The 22072-nt window shown below is 40.4% G+C and overlaps 1 protein-coding gene across 1 annotated transcript in view; it reads right to left on the reverse strand.

Moving 5' to 3' along the window:
- Nucleotides 1-896: 896 nt before the first annotated feature.
- Nucleotides 897-22072, reverse strand: part of URI1 (URI1 prefoldin like chaperone) — a 124895-nt gene continuing 103719 nt past the window's right edge. Inside the window, exons 11-12 of the mRNA XM_060650862.3 lie at nt 1171-1307; nt 897-1067 (exon numbers count right to left, since the gene is read on the reverse strand). Of these exons, the coding sequence (XP_060506845.1) occupies nt 1188-1307 (120 nt within the window). The 3' untranslated portion in view covers nt 897-1067; nt 1171-1187. The remainder of the gene's footprint in view (nt 1068-1170; nt 1308-22072) is intronic.

Raw genomic sequence — 22072 nt, forward strand, 5'->3', positions numbered from 1 at the left:
AGAAAATACACCTAAATATCATTTATAACTTGGGGTAGGAATAAATTTCCTTTAACAAACATCTGTGACTATAAAGAAAAAGATAAACACATTTGACCATATTAAAATTAAGAACTTTATTTTTTTTAATGTTTATTTTTCTTTTTGGTGGGGGGAGGGGCAGAGAGAGAGAAAGAGACAGAGGATCCCAAGCAGGCTCCGTGCTGACAGCAGTGAGCCCGATGCAGACCCACAAACTGTGAGATCATGACCTGAGCCAAAGTCAGACACTCCACCAACTGAGCCACCCAGGTGTCCTAAGAATTTTATACTTATCAAAAAATAACTTTGAAAGTAAAAAGATATAACTGACAAAAAATTAGTGCCACAAAGGTATTGAACTACATTATCAACAAGAGCATAAGGAACCCAATGGAAAATCGGCAAGAGACAGAAAGAGGCATTTCACAGTAAATAAATGGGGCCAATATGTTTATATTAAGAGAAGATGCTGTAGAATGAATGTGTTCCTCCAAAATTTGTATGTTGAAACCTAAGGCCCTGTGTGATGGTATTTGGAGGTGGGCCTTTGGGAGGTGATTAGGTCATGAGGGTGGAGCCTTCATGGATGGGATTAGTGCCCTGATAATAAGAAATGAGGGAGAGATGACCTGTCTCCACCACGCGAGGATACATGCAACAAGAAGCCAGCCTTCTGCAAACTATGAAAAAGGCCCTCACCAGGAGCCAGATCCCCCAGCACTGTCATCTTGGACTTCCTGGCCTCCAAAGCTGTTTTAAGCTCCCCTGCCTATGGTATTTGTTAGGACAGCCAGTGCAAACAAAGACAGATCAACATCTTCGGTGATGGGGGAAATGCAAAGGAGACCATCATGAGAGACAATGTTGTACCTATTTGACTGACAAACAGTTTAATAACGCCAAGTGTTGGAGAGGATGTGGACCCACAGATGCTCTTATACGTTGCTGGAGAGGCAACCGCTTTAGAAAACAGCTTGTAGTCGTCTCCTACCATGGACTAATCATAGTAATTCTACTCGTAGGTGCATCTCTCCAGGAGAAAAGTCCTGCACGTGTACAAAAGGAGACACAGGAGAGAATGTTTGTTAGTAGCAGCACTGTTCAGACCCCAGAAACTGCCCGTATACTCATCAGCCCGAGAGTAGATACCTGGCGTGTACTTGCAGTCAGTGGAACACAGGACATGCGTGAGATACAACATGTTGAGATACAACAGCGTGGCAGAATCTCAGCAATTGAATACCAGCTTCAAAAACTAAGTCACAAAACACCACACCCTCTGAAAGCTAAAAACAATGAAAGGAAAACATTTGATTTTAGGAATATAATGTAGGAAAGCAAAGAAATGAATGGAGAATTAAGAAGATCATTACCTTGGGTGAAGGAGGTGAGGATATGGGGGAGTCATATATTATTGCTAAGTTCTTAGTTTGCGTTTTAGATGGTGGGCTCATGTCATTTAAAATACTGCTTCAATAATTATACTATGTACAGGCCTAAGGATGAGCACATATGAACCAAGGACCATGACAGACCCGTTCTACACATGCAGGTCCGCTTGTGCAAATATATATATGCTTTGGTCTAGCGATTCTCCATCCGGGCACCCACCCTAAGGAAAAGAATCATGTGTGTGCCGAGCGGTGTCTGAAGCTATTCAGGACCAGATTCTTTCTAATAGCAGAAAATTGGAAATAACATTAATGTCCAACAATCGGGGACCGGCTTAATCATAAGGTGCCATCAAGCTATGGGATACTAAAGAAATTTTGAGAAGTGAGGTGAGATGTTGTGCATAATTCATTGTTGGGGGAAAAAAAAACCTAAAATGCTCTACAGCAGAAAAACTACAATTCTGATAGCATGGTGAGATTACAGGCAACTTTTTAGGTAATTCTGTAATTGTAAGATTCTAAAACGTAAGAGAATGAAAGAAATGGTGTCACAGCTGGGGCATGGAGAGGCCTCTTGTGTGGATACTGAAAGGGCTATTGCCTCATACAGGCAAAAGGAACACTTTAATTTATCATTTTTTTTCAGTTTATTTGTTTATTTTGAGAGAGAAAGCATGATTGAGGGAGGGGCAGAAAGAGAGAGGGAGAGAGAGAATCCCAAGCAGGCTCCATGCTGTCAGCCGGGAGCCTGACATGGGGCTCAAACCCACAAAACCATGAGATCATGACCTAAGCCAAAACCAAGAGTCAGAGACTCAACCTACCGAGCCACGCAGGTGCTCCTTTAATTTATCGTTTTAATTGTTTATATTTTATATATTAAAATTTAAAAGCTATGTTTATTATAGACACTTGGGAAAGAGAGAAAAGTATAAATAAATGCCCCATTATCCCTCTGACATTGACGTTCTTCCTTCTGGTGTTTTTTGTCATTACTGTAAGTTAATTTTATGTATCACCTCGCTAGGCCACAGTACCCAGTTGTTGATGTTGTTTTGAAGGTATTTTTTTAGAAGTGATTAACATTTAAATCAGTAGGTTTTGAGAAAAGCAGATTACCCTTTGTAATGTGGGTGGACCTCATCCAATCAGTTGAAGGCCTTAAGAGAAAATACTGAGGTCCCCCAAGGAGAAGGGAATTCTGCCTCCAGATGGCCCTCATATTCAAGATGCAACATCAGGGCACCTGGATGGCTCAGTTGGTTAAGCGTCCAACTGTGGCTTAGATCATGATCTCATGGCCCGTGGGTTCGAGCCCCGCATCAGGCTCTGTGCTGACAGCTCAGAGCCTGGAGCGTGCTAAAAATTCTGTCTCCCTTTCTCTCAGCCCCTCCCCCACTTGCGCTCTGCCTCTATCTCAAAAGTAAACAAACATTTTTTAAAAAGTTAAAAAATTTTTTAAAAAACAGATGTTTTTAAAAAACAACTCTTCCCTGGGTCTCCAGATTTTGGGCTTGCCAACCCCAACAACTGCATGAGCCATTTCCTTAAAATAAAACTCTCTCATTCTCTACAGCTATTACACTCCATGTATGAGTGAGTGAGTGTGTGTGTGGGGGGGGGGGAGGGGGGTTTCTATTTCTCTGGAGAATGTTGACTAATATAATAACTTATATTTGCAGTTAGGTCCTTTTTACAAAATAGGGCTTTCATATAACATTGGTGTACATCATGAGCATTACCCACTGCTCTTTTAAAAGTCTCTAAAAACCATTTTAAAAGCGACATATCATATTTTTATAATTCATTCTTAACCAGTCTTCCTGATTATCAGACACTTGGATTTTCCCCATATTATACTTTTATATGTAATGTTACAACTAATAGTCTGGAGACATAATCTTTTTATTTTTATTTATTTGGCAGGGCGGGGGGGGAGCATGAGTAGGGGAGGGGCAGAGAGAGAGGGAGAGAAAGAATCCCAAGCAGCCTCCACACTGTCAAGTGCAGAGCCCGACAATGGGGCTTGAACTCATGAACCATGAGATCATGACCTGAGCCCAAACCAAGAGTTAGAAACTTAACTGACTGAGCCGCCCAGGCTGGGATCTAATCTTCACATTTCTGATTAACTTGTCTGTGAGAGACATAGTGAAGAGACTGGATTAGCAGGCACGGACCATGCTTCTAGAACTGGTTGGACCCCCTTGAGCAGGGGTTCCACCTCTTTGGCCACAGCAGGGTGGATGACTGTTATTTTCAGGAGCCTTTTCAGCCACTCATCCTCAGACTCCTGGGTCCACTGGTCTCACCCCTGTGGAGCAGGTGCACTTTGCCCCTGCTCCAGCACCCCTCGGGCCTGCTCTCCCTCTGGACCAAGTCCTGCTGGAGGCCCACCTCTGGAGTTTCCCCGTCCTGCGTCCTCCCTTGGGCTGCCATGGGTTACCGTCCCCTCTCGTGGACACACGTGAAGAGCTGCAGCTTTGTTTCTGGTCGGCATCCCTCTGTGCCTTTGTAGAGCAGTGCCAGCACATGAGCAGCGCGTGAATGGAAGTCCCGGCTGGTCACAACACATGAGGGAGGTCCAAGGAGGAGAGGTCAGAGCAGGGCAAGAGCTGTGGGTGCCCTGATGGGTGCTCCACAGTGGGGTGCATTTCCTGAGTGCCTCACGTGGCCTGTTGTTTGCCAGGACCTCGGGTGTCACCGAGCACCGCACTTCTCCCCTGGCTCCTGCTTCTCCTTCACTTTATGGCCATCCTTATCCTGCACCCAAGCCAGCCGTGAGGACAAAGTGCTCTGGCACCCTCCCCACAGGCGAGTCCCCCAATTCTGACCACAAAATATATATTAAATTTGTTCCCTCCATCTCCACTGTTGCAACGTCCACACCACCTGAGTGATTGTGACCACCTTCTCCTGGTCTCCCTGCTCCCACACCCAGCTTCCCACAATCACTTCTGAAAGGATGGATCCAGGGATTTTCTTTAAATGTGAGTCAGATCCAGTCACTGTCCTTGTTCAGAACCCTCAGAACTTTCCCACTGCCCCAAAAAAACACCAGGCAAGGCCCAGGTGACTCTCCAAACACACCTGTGCTTTCTCTCCGTCCTGCACCCTAGACCCCAACAACGTATGCCTGCCTCGGGGCCTTGGCACTGGCTGCTCCTTCCTCCCAGCTCCACCCCATGGCTCCCTCCTGCTCATCCTTCAGATCTTGAAGCTGCCGCCCACTCCCGTGGCCTTTCCTGGCCTCCGGCTCCACCCAGTTACTCTCCAGGCCCATTTTACATTGATGTGCTTGTCTTTCTCACTAGACTCAAAGTTCCATGAAGGCGGTGCCCAGACCCATCTTGTTTACTATTCTGTCCCCAGTATCCATCACATATGGGAGCTCCAGAAAGACTTTGACTAAACAAACAAACTATCAGGGACCCAAGTCTGGAGAAGCAGCATCCTCTTCAGGTCAAGGAAGCCACACAAGCAGGTGCTAACCTCTCACAAAATGTTCAGACTTTGGCCTGTGGGAGCCTTGACAGGGGAAGGGAAGAACTTCAGGGCACTCAGGTTCTGCCCAGCGACCGGAAGGAGATGGTCAACGCCAAATGCATGTTCTGGTTTAAAAAGATGGACGGCCCACAGCTCCCTCCAAAATCTCTCTTGCTTCCCCTAGGTGTGCCTCTTTGTCCTTCCCAGGACCTGATGGAGCTGAAGATGGCAGGTGTCCCCCACGTGGGGTGTCCCTGGGTCCCAGGTGGGCAGGGGAGGGAACTGCCCGGCTCCAGTCTTTCTCAGGTGATCAGTGAGCAGCAGGAGGAGTTTAGACCAACCTGGAAGAAGGGGGTATGTGTGGGGCTGTGGTCCAGCAAAGGTGCACAGGTAGAAATGCTGAGCCTCTCCTTCTATGGAATCCTGCATTCTAACCAGGCAACCTGTAGTACCCGCTCCTGTCCAACCTCAAGGGCTAAGGGAAGGTGTTCAGACTGAACACTGGGGCCTCGGGAAAGCTTTTCCTGCTCTGAGCCTCTGAGCCTTCATCACTTGAAGGCCCTGTGGATCCCTGGCCGCCAGTCCACAAGGAGGGAGAGGGCAAGGTCACTCGATCAAGGAAACAGGGCCAAAGCAAGTCTTCAAAGGGCAAAGGAAAGTCGTGCCTGCCCCGCCCAGAAAAAGTTGACGCTCCCCATCTTCCATGTAAACACTACACACAGTCTCCTGCACACGCAGCCACACAGCCTTCCACGTGTGCAATCCTGATTTTTGAAATGAGGAAATGGCTCAGAAGTATGACAACTTGCCCCAAGGTTCCACCAACTAGGGAGGGGCACAGCTGGGAGGTGATATTGGGCGCTCCCCCCCCTCCCCCGCCCCCTGACCCTACACTTCACATCACGGCAGGTACGACCAGAGTTCTAAAGAAAAAGCCTTTTACGTTCAGCTAAGGGGCCGGTCCACGGTTCCAAAAAGTGAAAGTCTCCTAAACGGTTCTCTAGCATTCTCTCTGACACCACGAAAGCCACAGAAAGATAAAGACATTCCCCCATGGGCATGGAAATGAAGTTCCCCCCAAAGAACATAAGCCAGATAACCTTTTCTAAGGCAGCTGTCAGTCACCACCTCAGTCCCTTGTTCCTGGGACTTTCTCTGAGTAGTTTACACAATACTGATTCTTTAAAATTTAGAAGCCGTAGAGGGAACCTTTTTTCTTGAGGAATTCTTGACATGCTCACACTGCAAGCTTGTGGCCTTCGTCCCCTCAGTGCTGGGACCCCGGGCTCCCTCCTCACCCCCCACACGTACACATTACACACACTTGTTTATATGGAGCTATAGCACTCTCTTGATTGCACAGCAGTGCGGCCTGCTGATGAGGTCTGCTGTTGACATTTCAGCATTAGCTGGCTTTTGTCAATTGTGGCAGCCTAAGAAATTCTATCTTAAGGGCTGCTCTTTATTAAATTTGCAAGATACAAAACCGTGACTGACAAATAGTCTCCTTTCCCTTTGCAAATGCATAAATACTGGTCAGCAACTCTAAAGTAATTAAAATGTTCTAAATTTAAACAAAAATGCGATTGCCAAAGAGTTTTACAAAGACTGGGGTATCCTATCTTTTGCTCAACAAAACATTTTCTTACTATTTTTAACATTTATCAGCACACAGAATTTTGGGGGATCCCAGTGTCGGGGAGAAGGCAGAGGAAAGAACAGTTACGTGAGCCTCCTTGTTCTGTTTTACCAAACTTTGTCACAGAATCCTCTACGCAACTCTTTTATGTGTGATTGGTGACATAATTCCCGTTTTTTTTTTTTTTTTTTAGCCAGCCATTATATATGATAAATAAAACAATGCTCTGAAAACACTGAGATCTCTCATCAATGTCACTGTGAAAAGGGCCCAGATAAATGAGTCCTGGAATCAAAGGCAGATGACACGGCTGACCATGTATCATCTCCTATGTATTGAACGTAGTCTTTGTAAAGATAGAGCGGTAATAAAAAGTGGTATTGTGTGCTCTGAAAGGCTGTGTGGGTCTGTGCATGACTAATCTGTCTTTCTGCATTATTTTATTCAATCTTCTCTGACTTTATGCCTTTGACATTTTTGCTACACTCAGTAAATTTGAGTGAATAGGCAATTTTAAAGAATTTTTATAGGGCTTCAGAGAAGTCATATGCAGACTGTATCTTTGTTCAAATTTAACAGTTTAAATATTTCCTTTGTCTAGGGTGCAGAGTAATCTTTAGACAAAAAAAAAAAAAAGAAAAGAAAAAAAAGAATGATTTAACCTTAAGATTTTAACAATGTTTCCTGAAGCAATTCAATTATTAAAAACAAAACAAACAAAAAACAAAAACAAAACCCAGAATAACAAGCTTATAATCAAGGAGGTGCTGATTTCTTCTATTTTATCATTATTATAAACACGAGACTGGCCTCTTTCTAAAGATTAAGGCATTCCTTCTTTCTCCAGAATCCAGAGATGCAGAAGACGTAATTTTCAAAAAGGCGTGATTTTAAATCTAGAGTTCAGAACAGACTCGGAGATCACCCCCTTTTGCTGACTTCTTACTGCAAGGGTAGTTGTGTCTAAGTAAATAATGACTTCAGCGCATGTCTTTAATTTACTGTGTAGCATGTTATCAGTTCATTATCTAATCTATAACATTAGCGAAGCACTTGAGTTTAGATAATTTACACTACAGAATATGCAATATGAAATAAAGAATGATTTCCTTTGCTAAATTGGGCAGAAGTCCTCGCCTGAAGTATATCAGATCACTACATTTCAGGAAATTCACTCCCTTCCTTTTGGCTGTTAAACTACTCAGAGGAAAACTGGGATTCCTTGATAAAACTGTTTGGGCTAGCAGGTGCTAGCCTCATAGTTTTGGCCTATAAATACTTTCAAGAAGATTAAACTATTTAAAGTAAACCTAAACTTCAGATGAACCCATCCTGATAGATTTGTATGGCCAATTACATTTTACAATATCTGTAAGATCAAAACCATAGTCTACATATTATGTTTTTATGAATCACCCCATAAGCCTACATCCAACAGGGTGACTGGAAACTTATGTGTAGTACATTTGAAGTGCTCTCAAGAAACTGGACCTCAGGATTTCCTTTTGCGGGAAGTGGACAATTCAGGCAACTGATGACCCGCATGCTCTCATGGTCCCGTGCCATTGAGCCGTAGGGCCCATATCCTGGAGCAGCAGGGCAGAGCTGGGTCAGTGGAAGGCAGTTTTCCCCAGACACAGGGAAGGCTAAGGGCATAGGGCTTTTTGCTCCGACGTCTTGCAGGACTGAGCCAGCCCCTGCCCGCGCTCACTGCTTCCATACCTGACTGGAGCTATCCCACACGGCAGGGCAGGCGGTGTTTAGATTTCTCGAAGGGGAAGCAGGACGTGCCATGCCAGTTACCAGAGGCGGAATCATGGATGATAGCAGGGGAAGGCCGTAATGGGGCCTGAGAATGTTCCTTCACGTTCTCTTTCTCAGAAAGAAGGAGATTGCACAAAGTATAAGAGGCTCCAGAAACACAGAAGCCTGGTCAAGGTCCACATACAACGAAATAATCAGTCACAAGCACCTCTGGTGTCCCCTCTTCCTCCCCCCCGCCAAACCACACACCCTCCACCACGCACACTGAGTAGAAGACAGTTTACATCTCACCTAGGATGCACGGTAATAAATACACAGGTCTGATGCAGGGTCCCGAACACTTTTGTAATCATCTAGCAGGGAATGAGATCTGGATGTATCATGTCTGGGTTTGTGACTTCTGCCTTGTAAATGGATAAACACTTCACATCTCCGTGTAAGACTGAGACAGGAACCCCCTTATCCTTTTTCAGAGCAGACACAAACAAATACTACATTTTATCACCTGCAAAGCACTTGATGTAAGTTCATTAAAATGAAGGATTTTGGAGAGCCCCAAAATGTAGGATATGATTCATGCATAGATCCCTGATAAGAGATGTGGCTTCTATTATTTTCCTACCACATAAAGAACTAATCCTGCTCCTGCAGGAAGAATGTGTTACCTTCCTCTTTATGAACCATCTTCATAACACTGAAGAAACAACAAACACACCCATGATTAGCTATGACAGCCTCCCATTGATTTATTTGACTCAAGTCCTAAGCAGAGGTCTGGTTTTAGGTCTGTCTCTGCACATTTTTATTAAATAATAAAACTTAAAACGGAAATGACCCACTATTTCCAAAATAGAGAATAAAATGTTCTACAACTTACAGAGATCCTAGCAATGTTATCAAGCAGAATGTGGAATCTGCCTTTCTAGAACCCTGTCTTTAAAAGTGAAACGGTGGAGAAGGCCCCCTCGCCGGTGTGCTTTCCAGCCCAGCCTGAGCTCTCTATGCTCTCTATGCTTGAGAGCACCTTATGATGCTGTAACTAACCTCAAACCTGCAGCAGCAGGGGGCCAACAAACCTCCGAATACAGCAATGTCATGCTTTACGGGCACTCTCTCAGCAACAGCATGAATGAGGGGGGAAATTGGTTGCCTAGGAAACCCTCTAGTCCTGGTAATTATTACTGTAACTGACTGCACACCCCACCTATAACAGAAATGAATAATAATTTATAACCGCTGACTGGCAGCTTTCTGTCGGTGCCTCTGCTCACCACTGCTACCTACTGGCTGCAAAATTACTCACATGCGAACAGTGGGGTTTGCCACAGAGCAAACCACCGCTAGAAAGAACCTTCCTCCCATCTTCCTCCACCAGTTTCTGAATATAGTTCAAGCAAATTGCTGCTCGATCAATAGAGCAAAAATGAAAAGTGCTTTGTGTTCGTGTATACAATGGGGGTTGAACAATCTAATGGAAGCTGGTCATCTCAATTAAAAGCAATTTCATATTGTGACATGAACTAGACCAAAAAAAAGGTACTTAATAAGGTTAACAGAAGCTAAATAAAAGCGTATATCTTAATGACCCCACATATATGACTCAACGCTATTTAATACGATAGAATTTGATACTAAGCAAAACTGCTATAAATAAAATCCTATCTGGTAGTTTTGATCAATTAAACTACATAATTAACAAAGATGGTCCATTTATCTTAGGTTGTCTAATTTGCAGTACAGTGTTAAAGCACCTCTACTGGAAGACTAGTTTGTTTAGAAATTAGAACATTCATAGTGATTTACTGGATTTGATTTAAAAGACACAGCAGGAGTTGGCAAAATTCACATATCATGGGGTTAATGTGGGTTAGAATGTAGCTATTTGTAATACAAAAATATTGCATACCAAATACACACATCTGATTTCTTTTAACCCTGGTTCATCTTTTCGCAGAAGTCGTTACTTTCCTAAAATGAACAACAAAAACAGCTGCATTCACCACTATTAGGACACAGAAATCTGCCATTTTCAATTTCCAAAGCAAGAAAATGCTGGCATGGTAATGAGTCAAGCACTGGGTACTGAGAAGGCATCAACTGACCAATAGCTTCCTCGGCCCCAGTCTGATCCACAAAGATGGATATTTCCACTGAAAGCCAACCAGCTCTAGCCTGTAGCCGCCATGCTCCCGGGCTCTGTGGCTCCCTACTTCTGTCTGGTCAGTGCATTTCAAAGTCAAGAATTCAGAAGAAAAAGGACAAAGAACTCCAGAGGTTGCTGAAGCTTGGTGAACTATCACCAAGATGGAGGGTGTGTGAAGTGCTAATAGAGAAACACTCAGCTCATCCACGGTGCAGTACACGCTCCGTCCTCGGAACCCTCCAAGGCTTCAATGTTGCTGACAGATTCCCTGTCATGAGGGAATGCTCCCTAGTGCCTCTGATACTAAGCATCATGGAATTTCCCAACCCACGCCCTAATTAGCTTAATTACATTGTAACATAAAAAGTAATTTTCCAAAGATATCTTACAGTTTCAAAATCAACAGATGTATTTTTGTTTTCTTCCCTTTAATCCATTCTAGGTATGGTTCCTGAGGACTTATCTCCTTGCTTTTCAGAAATCAGCAAACTTCCAAAAAAGTTCCCTAATTCAGACATTTTGCAGCTCCAACATTGGCATGACCTCTGACAGTTACTCTTACTAAAGGACGCCTGGAGATCAAACTGGGAACATGCAACAACCATGCACAAGACACACACAAGTCTTAGTATGAGACACCAGGATGCAGAACAGAGCGGGGTCCTGCAAAAAGCCCACAGAGATCAAACGAGGCCCCACATTTTTAAACACATTTACATTTCAAGTACTTACAAACTTCACTGTTCTGAAGAAGGTCTGAGTGCTATTCCTTGTAGAAAATTAAACTTACTCTTTTAGCCTGTGTGACCACAGACAAATCTAGCCTATATATTGCTTTATATCTTAGAATTTCAAACATTTTGTTTTCACTATAATTTTCACCAGATTGAACGATTCCCTCCTTGCAAACAGGATTCACCAAATCATCACTGGCATGCCACTCTTATCTTAGTCTAGCTTCCAAACCCCAAATGTATACTGGCAAAAAAATTCCAGATCCCAAGAAAACAGTCTTCAAAAATACATGTGTACTGATTAATTGACTCAGGTTCTTATAACTTGCACATAGCATAAGTAAAATCCCTGAGAAGGTTCTAATTTTATTAGTTAAGAATACCAGGATTCTTCCCATCCTGTAAATCCTATTGAGCACTATCCTACCTAGAGTACCTCCTCTGATGTGAAGCAGTTGTCAATGTCCTTATTTCAAAGAGGACATAAGGCTCTAGGTTTGGATCCTCGCTGTGCATATCTTATAGCCATCCTGGTATTCTTCTTTGACCTAGACATTGACCTGCCTTCCCAAGTAACACAGACCACTTGAAGGCAATGGATCACTTCCTTAGGGCTTAGAATGCTACCTTACATGGAGAAAATGCTCACGGATACTATAAACAATATACTGTCAGCCCTCCTGCTATAAAATCTCTAGAAATGCTGGATAAAATATGACAAACATCTCCTCAAATGTAGAGAACCTGGTCTGCAAGAACAGAAATCACCAGTGGCTTTAAAAAGTGAAAACAAAACCCAAAACCGTTAGCAACATGACAGAGCTGTTCTAGGAGCTAACCAAGAGATTTATGGTTTAAAATCTCGGGCAATCGGAGGCAAATCCTTGAGGTCAATGAAGGAGTCAGTCAGAACTGAGACAAGACCCATGAAGCACTGGAGTTGAAGGATACACTGGGAGAAATGTTCCCACTACCAGAACGCTGCCAGGAAATGGTTTCTATCTGCCTGAGCTCTAGGTGGGGCGGGCTAGGGTGGAGTCTCCCCTGGGAGTGCGTTAACCACAGGCTAGCCCTCCTGCAGGTGGGGGTTTGAGGAACCACAGGCAATGAAATTAACTGAGAAACCTAATCAATGAAGGTAACATAAAGGGGTCCTGCCAAGGACTTTTGATTCTAGCCTGAAATAAACTGGTACAGAACTTGTCCTTCTGCCATCTGCAGCCGAAAACTGCACAAAATCTAGAATATAAGGGTCTTCAGACACTAGGACAACAGGTAGTAAAGCCTGAGATCCCCAAACAAAAGGAAACAAAGAGGTGAGTCCTATAATCCCCCTGGCTTTCTCTCCAACATTTTTCTGGACCACCGCATGAGGAGGCATCCAAGCAAAAGAAGACCAGTCTTACAGGAGAGAAGCCAACCAACAAGCTAATCAAGTGATCAAGATTAACATCTTGATGTGATGTGATGAACAGAAAGACACCTCATCTCTATGATATTCTTCTAAACTCTTAACTCCAGGCTTATCATAAGAAAACACTGGACAAACCCACATGGAGGAACATCCCATAAAATTAACCTGGCCAATACTCTTCAAAAATATTAAGGTCTAAAAAACAAGAAACTGAAAAATTGTCACAAATAGGAGACAGAAGACATGACCACTAAACACAATGTGGTATCCTGGAATGGATTCTGGAAAGAAAAGGACACTGGTGGAAAAACTCATGAAATACAAAGGAAGTCTGTAGTTAATAGTATTGTGTTGTGCCAATGTCTTCGTTTTGACAGACGCACTTTGGTAATGTAACACAGTAACATTGGGGGAAACTGAAATTGGGTGAGGGATGTATGAGAACTCTCTGAATCATCTGAAACTTTTCTGTAAACCTAGATTTACTCTAAAACTTAAAACATTCTGGCATCAAATAAAAAATTACTAAACATGAGAATAAGCATCAAACTCTGACCCATAATCAGGAGAAAAATCAGTCAGCAGAGCCACAGACATGATGAAACAATGATAAAAATGACAGAATTGGCAGACCAGGACTTTAAAACAGATACTACAAATACATTTAACGATTTAAAGGAAACTATTAGCATAATAAAGAGGGAAATGAATGACATATTAAAAAAATGGGAATTCCGGAGGTAAAAAAATATACAATATCTGAATCAAAAAATTTACTGGATGTGATCAAGACCAAGTAAGATACTGCAGAAAACAACAACAACAACAACAACAAAACAGTAAACTTAAAGACCTAGCAGGGTGTGTGCCTAGCATAGTTGGTAGAGCATGTGACTCTTGATCTGAGGGTTGGGAGTTCGAGTCCCACACTGGGCATGGAGCTTATTTCAAAAAATAAATAAAAGTAAATTAAACCTTAAAAGATCAATAAAACCCACCCAAAATGAAAGACTGAGGGAGGAAGGACTGAACAAAAATGAACAAATCCTCAGTGACATTATGGGACAATAAAAGCAGTATTATATAAATGTAATAGGTATTTCGAAAGGAGAGAGAGGTGGGGGCCAAACAGTATTTAAAGAATTGATGGCCAAATCTCTAAATCCACAGATCCAAGATGCTCAACAAACCCCAACAAGACGAAATACAAAGAAAATCATTCATATGCACATCATTATTAAATTGCCATAGGAAAAAAAGATAAACATCACATGCAAAGGAACAAAGATAATATAGCAACATAAAATGCCAAGACTGTGGAACAATATCTTCAAAGTGCTAAAGGAAAAAACTATCAAATAGGATTCTCTACCTAGCAAAAATATCTTTCAAAAATGAAGGCAAAATAATAACACTTTTTCAGATAAAAATAGAATGTTCTCAACTGGTCTGTCACAGTAAAAGAATTGTTAAGGGAGCCTCTGTAGGCTGGAGGAAAATAAAATCAGATGGAAACCTGATTGTAATGTACAGAAAGTAATGAAGAGTAGAAATGGTAAATTCAGGAGTAGACATTAAAACTTTTTATACATTTAAAAAAAAAAATTGGGGGTGGGGTGTGTGCCTGGATAGCTCATTGATTAAGCATCCAATTCTTATTGAGTCAGGTCATTATCTCAGGGTCATGGGATTGAGCCTTGAGGCGGGCTCTGCGCTGACAGCACGGACCCTGCTTGGGATTCTTTCTCACCTCTCTCTGCCCCTCCCCCACCTTCCAGGAGCACGCTTTCTCTTAAAAAAAAAAAAAAAAAATTAACAGATAATTGAAAGGAACGATAAAGTGAGGGCCTTTGTTAATACTTTCCCCAAAGAGCAAAGATAAAATTGGACAAAATTGTCAAAGACAACTATTTCAGAACTCTGAAAATTGACCAAAGGCATAAAACAATTTGAGTATATTCAAGAAACTGAACGTTGGATAATGATGATGCAGTATGTGACATTTTGGCCACCTTCTCTCACCCAGCTCCTTCAGAGCAGTTCTAGCAAGGACAGTCTGTGAAAACCAGAAGCATTTACCTGGGCTGTGACTGACTAGATCTACAGCAGTGTGGAAAATCTGAGTGCCGAGAAGCTTTGTCCAAACAAATGGGAAAGACCGACGTCACAACTGACCTGAGGTTGCAACACTCTTGGTCCAACCAAGAGACCAGCCAGACTGGTTAGAAATTTCACAGGAAGATCTAGGGACTAAGACAACCATGGGCCTTGATAAGCTCACATTTTGGAAGCCTGTGGGCATTAGGGTATGTGTACGCACATGCTCATGGGAGACCAGAGAAGGCTCTAGCTATTTTTACATCTCTGAGGCCTTGCAGGTATCATGCACACATGTAAGCACAGACACATGCACAGAGGAGACACAAGAATGCCTGAATGAAGTAAACATAAAAACTGGGGAAGACTTGTAAACTGCATGAATTCTGAATGAATTCTCCAAACCACACACAGGTGCACTGACAAATGATGGGAGCCTTACTGCTCAAGATGTTTAACCATAACCTCTGACCAATCACTGGCTGGCCATTAAGATTTACTGACCCCAAGAGTGACCCATAAGAAGCTGGGCTTAAAAATAAAAATAAAAATAAAAATAAAAAACAAAAACTGAAGAGACATCAGAGGCCATACATTGTGGAGGAAACAAATTCTACACAATTAGTTCAGGCAAGAGGGGATCAGAATCCAGAGTTGTTAAAATGCATTATTTGAAATGTCCAGTTTAAAAAGGGAAAGTATGGCCTACACACTTGAAAAAAAAAAAAAAAAGCAATAAATAGAAACTCCAGTATTTTGGAGTTGCACTTAGCAGACATAAACTTCAAAGCAGTCACTATAAATATGTTCAAGAAAATAAAGGAAACCATGTTTAAAAATTTTTTTTAATGTTTTTATTTTTGAAGGAGAGAGAGAGAGAGACACAGCATGAGTGGGGGAGGAGCAGAGAGAAAGGGAGACACAGAATTCGAAGCAGGCTCCAGGCTCTGAGCTGTCAGCACAGAGCCCAATGCAGGGCTCGAACTACCGAACTGTGAGATCATGACCTGAGCCGAAGTCAGATGCTTAACCAACTGAGCCACCCAGGCGCCCCAAAGGAAACCATGTTTAAACCAAGCATGAAAACAAGGACTGACAGAAGAGAGAACACCAATAAAGAGACTGAAATTATAAAAGAGAACCAAATGGAAATCCTGAAGTTGAGAAGTCCAATAACTAAAGTGAAAAGCTCACTAGATGGACTAACAGCAGAACTGAAAATTGGCTGAAAGAAGAATGAGTGAAGTCAAAAATAAATCAATAGAAATTATATAATCTGAAAACCAGAAAAAAAAAAGGAAAAATGAATTAAGTATGAAAGACCTGTGGCATATAACCAAAATGATCGACATATGCATAACAGGAATCCCAGAAAGAGACGGTTCTTCAGATTGTATAATTTCTATTGATTTACCTTTGAGTACATGGATTCATTTTAGTTACTGTACTTTTCAACTCCAGTTTGAAATTCAGTAGACTGTGATGTTAAAATGCATGCCAGAGCAACTACTGACAAATAGTTTTAGAAAAAAAAAATCAAAGAAATTAAAAAGTTATACTAAAAAAAAATGTATATATCTAACACCAGAAGACAATCAAAGAGAAATAGAAGAATAAAAAAGACATAAGACATAAAAAAACAAACAGCAAAGTGGCAAATGTAAATGATCTATAATTACATGAATTAATAAACACTCCAATCAAAATGGAGACTGTCAAAATAGAGTTTTTAAAAACAAGATTCCACTGTATGCCATCTACATGACACAAATGCTACGTTCAAAGACACAAGTGGGTTGGAACTAAAAGCGGCACCATGCAAATGCAATCCCACAGAGCCGAAGTGGTGATGATAGTATCAGAGAAGACATACATAGACTTTAAGAGAAAAATGTTAGTAGAGAAAAAGAGGGGCACTTTTAAATAACAGCAGTATTAATTCATCTAACAATGACAAATATGCACCTAACACTAGGGCCAAAAAATAAATGGTGCAAAAGCTACCAAAAATAAAAGCTATGACAACTCAACAGTAGTCTGAGACCTCCATACCCCACTCTCAATAATGACAGAACAAGTAGAAAACCAACAAGAATAGAGAAGACAGTGGAATCAGTGAACTTAGCATGTACAGAACACGCCAACAGCAAGAGAATACAGATTCTTTCCGAACACAGAGAATATCCGTTACCCATAAAAAAGTCTTCATGAATTTAAAAAAAAAATGTTTTTCACATTTATTTATTTTTGAGAGACAGAGTGAGACAGCACAAGTGGGGGAGGGGCAGAGAGAGACGAGACAAGAATCTGAAGCAGGCTCTAGGCTCTGAGCAAGTGTTCAGCACAGACGCAGGGCTTGAACCCACGAACCATGAGATGGTGACCTGAGCTGAAGTCGGTCACTTAAACGACTGAGCCACCCAGGCGCCCCTTCATGAATTTTAAAAGACTAAGGACATAATAAGTATGTTCTCCAGACACAACAAAATTAAAGTAGGAATCAATAACAGAAAGAAACTTGGGAAATCCTCAAATATTTGGAAATTAAACAATACATATTTAAATAATCCATGGATCAAACAAGACATCTCAAGAGATATTAGAATGTTTTGAACTAAAGGAAACTGAAAACACAACAGATCAAAATTCACTGGTTGTGGTTAAAGCAGTGCTTAGAGGTTAATTTATATCTTTAAATGTCTATACTAGAAAGGAATAATCTCAAATCAACACCTTAGTTCACACCTTAAAAAAGCTAAAAAGGAAGACTAAACTAAGACCAAAACAAGGAGAAAGAAGGAAATAATAAAGATTGGAGTAGAAATCAATAAAATAGAAAACAAGAAAAAGAGAAAAAAAAAAATCAATGAAATACAAAAATGTTTCTTTAAAAAGATCAACAAAATTGACAGACCTTTACTTAGACTGACCAAAAACTAAGATGACAAAAATTAGCAAAATCAGAAATCAAAAGGGAACATCATTACCAATCGTACAGAAATTAAATGGATTATAAGAAAATACTATGAACATATGCTAACAAACCAGACAACTCACATGAAATGGACAAATTCCTAGAAAGTGAAAATTACCAAAATGGGCTCATAAAGAAATATAAAATTCAAATAGACTTATAACAAGTAGAGAAACTGAATAGTAATTATAAACATTCTCACAAAGAAAAGCCCAGGCCCAGACATTTTCACTGGTAAATTCTACCAAACAAAGAAGAAATAACACCAACTCCTCACAAACTTATTCAGGAGTAAGAAACACTTCCTTATCCTGTTTTACAAGGCCAGTGTTATCCTGATATAAAAGCCAGACAAGACATCACAAGAATAGAGCACTACAAACCAGTATTTCTCATGAATATATACACAAATATCCCCTACAACATATCAGCAAACCAAATTCAATAACATATAGACAGGATTTTACAGAACACTGAATTAATTACACAATATACAACAAAAGGATTATATAATAACATCTAAAAAGGATTACACAAAGTGGGATTTATCCCAGGAAGGCAGGGTTGGCTTAACATCAGAAAAACAATTAATGTAATGTACCATATTAATAAAGGGAAAAATCACATGATTATCTCAACAGATGCAGAAAAAAAGACAAAATCCAGCCCCATTCATGATAGAAAACTCCAACAAATCAGAAATAAAAGGAAATTTACTCAACCTAATAAAAGGTATCCATGAAAAACCTATAGCCAACATGACACTTAATGGTGAAAGACTGAACACCTTCTCACCAATAAGGAAAAAGATGTCCATTCTTACCACTTTTTAAAATAAGTTTTATTTATTTTGAGAGAGAGAGAGAGAGAGTGCAAGCAGAGGGGGGTGGTGCAAAGAGAAAGGAGAGAGAGGCTTCATGCTGTCAGCATGGAGCCCAACACGGGGCTCGATCTCAGGAACCGTGAGATCATGACCTGAGCCAAAATCAAGAGTCAGATACTTAACCACCTGAGACACCCAGGCACCCCATACCACTTCTATTCAATACTGTACTAGAGGTTCTAGCCAGTGCAATCTGTCAAGAAAAAGAAAAGGAATTTGGAGGGGGGACAAAAAGAAGTAAAGCTCTCCTTATTCACAGATAACATGATCCTGTATGTAGCAAATCCTAAGGAATACACACACACACACACACACACACACACACACACACATCCTTGTGACAAAAACTAATAATTGAGTTCAGGAAGGTCGCAGGAGACAAACACAATATACAAAAGTCAACTGTATTTCTACATACCAGCAAAATGACAGGAAGGAAACAATTCTATTCATAACAGCATCAAAAATAAAAGACTTAGGATAAATTTAACAAAAGAAGTTAAAGAACTGTACACTAAAAACTACACCACATTTTGCTGAGAGAATTAATGAGGATCCAAATAAATGAAGAAATGGTTCATGTTCCTGGATTAAAGACTCAATATGAACATGGCAATTCTCCCCCAAAATTATCTATAGATTTAATATAAATCCTGTAAAAAAAAAAAACAACAGGATTTCTGCAGTCGTGGATAAGATGATCCTAAAATTTACATTGAAATGCAAAGGACTCAGAATAGCCAAAAACATTTTGAAGAAGAACAAAGTTGGAGAACTTAACAGTTCTTATTTGAAAAATTACTATAAAGCCACAGTAAATAAAGACCATTTTGCTCTGATATAAGGATAGACAAAGAGATGAAACATAATTGGGAGTACACAAAGAAACAGCTTCACATTTACAATCAACTGATTTTCAAAAAAGATGCCAAAATAACTCACTGTAAAAAAGACAATCTTTTCAACAAATGGTTCTGGGACAACTGGGTTGGTATCCAGTTGAATTTAGACCCTTGTGTCATGTCATACACAAAAATTAACTCAAAATGATCATAGCCCTTACTCTAAGAGCTAAAACTATATTAGAAGAAAACACAGGAGACAAATCCTTAGAGTTCTTAGGAAGGAAGGAAGGAAGGAAGGAAGGAAGGAAGGAAGGAAGGAAGGAAAGGAAGGGAAGGAGAGAGGGAGGGAGGGAAAGAAGGGGAAGGAAGGAAAGGAAGAGGGGGGAAAAATCCATAAAAGAAAAAAATTGTCAACTGGACTTGTTCAAAACCAAAGACCTGTGCTTCAAAAACACCATTTAAAAAATCAAAGTCACAGACTTAAAATATTTGCAAATCATATCTGATAAAAGACTTGTATTTAGACTATGTAAAGAACCCTTACAACTCAATAATAAAAAACAATCCAATTAAAAAATGAGCACAACTGGGGCGCCTGGGTGGTTCAGTCAGTTAAGCATCCAACTCTTGATTTCAGCTCAGGTCATGATCTCACAGTTCATGAGCTTGAGCCCCATGTCAGGCTCTGCACGGATAGTGTGGAGCGTGCTTGGGATTCTCTTGCTCTCTGCCCCTCCCCCACTCATGCATGTACACACTCTCTCCCAAAATAAATAAACATTTTTAAAAATGGGCAACAAATCTGAATAGACACTACAAGGAAGACACAATGGCTAACAGCACATGAAAGTTCTCAACATTGTTAGTCAATACAGAAGTGCAAATTTAAAACAATGAAATAATGCTTTATAGCCACAAGAATGGCTAGAATGAAAAAGACAATACCACGTAACCAAGGATATGGAGAAACTAGAAATCTCATACATTGGAGGCATATAAAAATATACTTGGGAAAACTGTGTAATGTCTTAAAAAGCTAAACTTAAATTCATCATCCAGTCTAGCAATCCCACTCATACGTTATCTACTCAAGAGAAATAAAGAACGTATGTCCACACAAAACCTGGCAGAATGAATATTCACAGCATTTATTCATAATAGTCAGAAAACTGAACAATCCACATGTTCGTCAACCAATGAAATAAACAAAATGTGGTATGTCCATACAATGGAATACTATGCAGGACCAAGAAGGAACTACGGACACACAAGACAACACAGATGAACCTCAAAAACCTGACGCCAAATCAAAGACAGATGCAAAAGACTACATATTGTGCAATTCCATTTATATTAACTGTGCAGAAAATGGAAATCTACAGAAAGCAAATTCATGGTTGCCTGAGGCGGAGATATAAATAGGAACTGACTGTAAATGGGTACAACGGATCTTCTTAGCATGATGTAAATATTCTAAAACTGGGTTGTAGTGATAGCAGCACAACTTGAAGTTGAAAAACGCTAAACTGCACACTTAAAAATGGATGCTATGGTATATAAATTATGCCTCAATAAAACTGTTAGAAAAAAAACAGAACCAAAAAAAGATGCACATTTTCATAGGAGAGTGTCAAAAAATTAAAATATAGCAAATACATAATTTCCAAATCAGTAGAGATAACAGGAAAACAAAAAGCACTTAACCTGAACAGTAGTAAAGGGCACTGTGTGGAGGCAATAAATAATCAGGGTAAACAGAATGCCCAAATAGCAGAGTAAGTCCTAGTAAGAGTGATTACAATAAACTTACACTAAACCTGAGTTAACAAAGCATTGTCAGGTTAAGAACAGTTTACAGTAACAATATAATATTACTATTATGCCCAGGTATGTATACAGAAAAAGACAAAAACAGAGAAGTATCACAAACACACAAAAGATGTAAACTGTTATACTAGAAAAATATTTAGCTAGCTACATTAATGTCATGTGAAATACAGTAAGGCAAAAAAAATATTAAGGACAAGGAGGGTCACTCTGAGGTCACTGGATTGTGAACATAGTAATTCTATACTTAAACGCACGTAATGCCTAAATTCACATTTTAAAAATGTGTCGTTTCTCCATGAAATACTGGTACAATGATTACTTCTCTTTATACTTTTCCTGTTCTCTCTCTGCACACTCCTTTTTTTTACACATATGGCCAAACAACATAGTTGAAACTCCACCTCCATTCCAAGTCAAAATGAACTCTCTTAACGTGTGTTTAAGAAACAGAGCAGGTTTCCAATTCAGATTTTTAAAAAGGGGGCCTCACAATGAGTCAGCAAGTATTCAGATGTTCTAGAGATCACATATTTTCTTACTAGCTACTTGCTCTTGTTTAGAAGGCAGACAATTTAAATGTCAAAAACGTGTGTTAAGAGTGCTGATTATGGAGCAAAGCTGCTGGCTTTAAATCCGAATTCCACCACTTTAACAGCCCTGTGACTTAAAATGTTGCTTAATCTGAGTTAGTTTCCTCATCTCTAAAATAGAGGGGATTAAAAACAAACAAACAAAAAAAAAAAAAAACAAAAAACAAAACAAAACCAGTATCTACCTAACTGGGCTACTGCATTAAATGAAACAGTCCATATAAAGAACACAAAAAATACGTGACACATAGTAAGTGC

Source organism: Panthera onca, chromosome E2 (assembly GCF_046562875.1).
Source record: "Panthera onca isolate mPanOnc1 chromosome E2, mPanOnc1 haplotype 2, whole genome shotgun sequence".
Lineage (NCBI taxonomy): Eukaryota > Metazoa > Chordata > Mammalia > Carnivora > Felidae > Panthera > Panthera onca.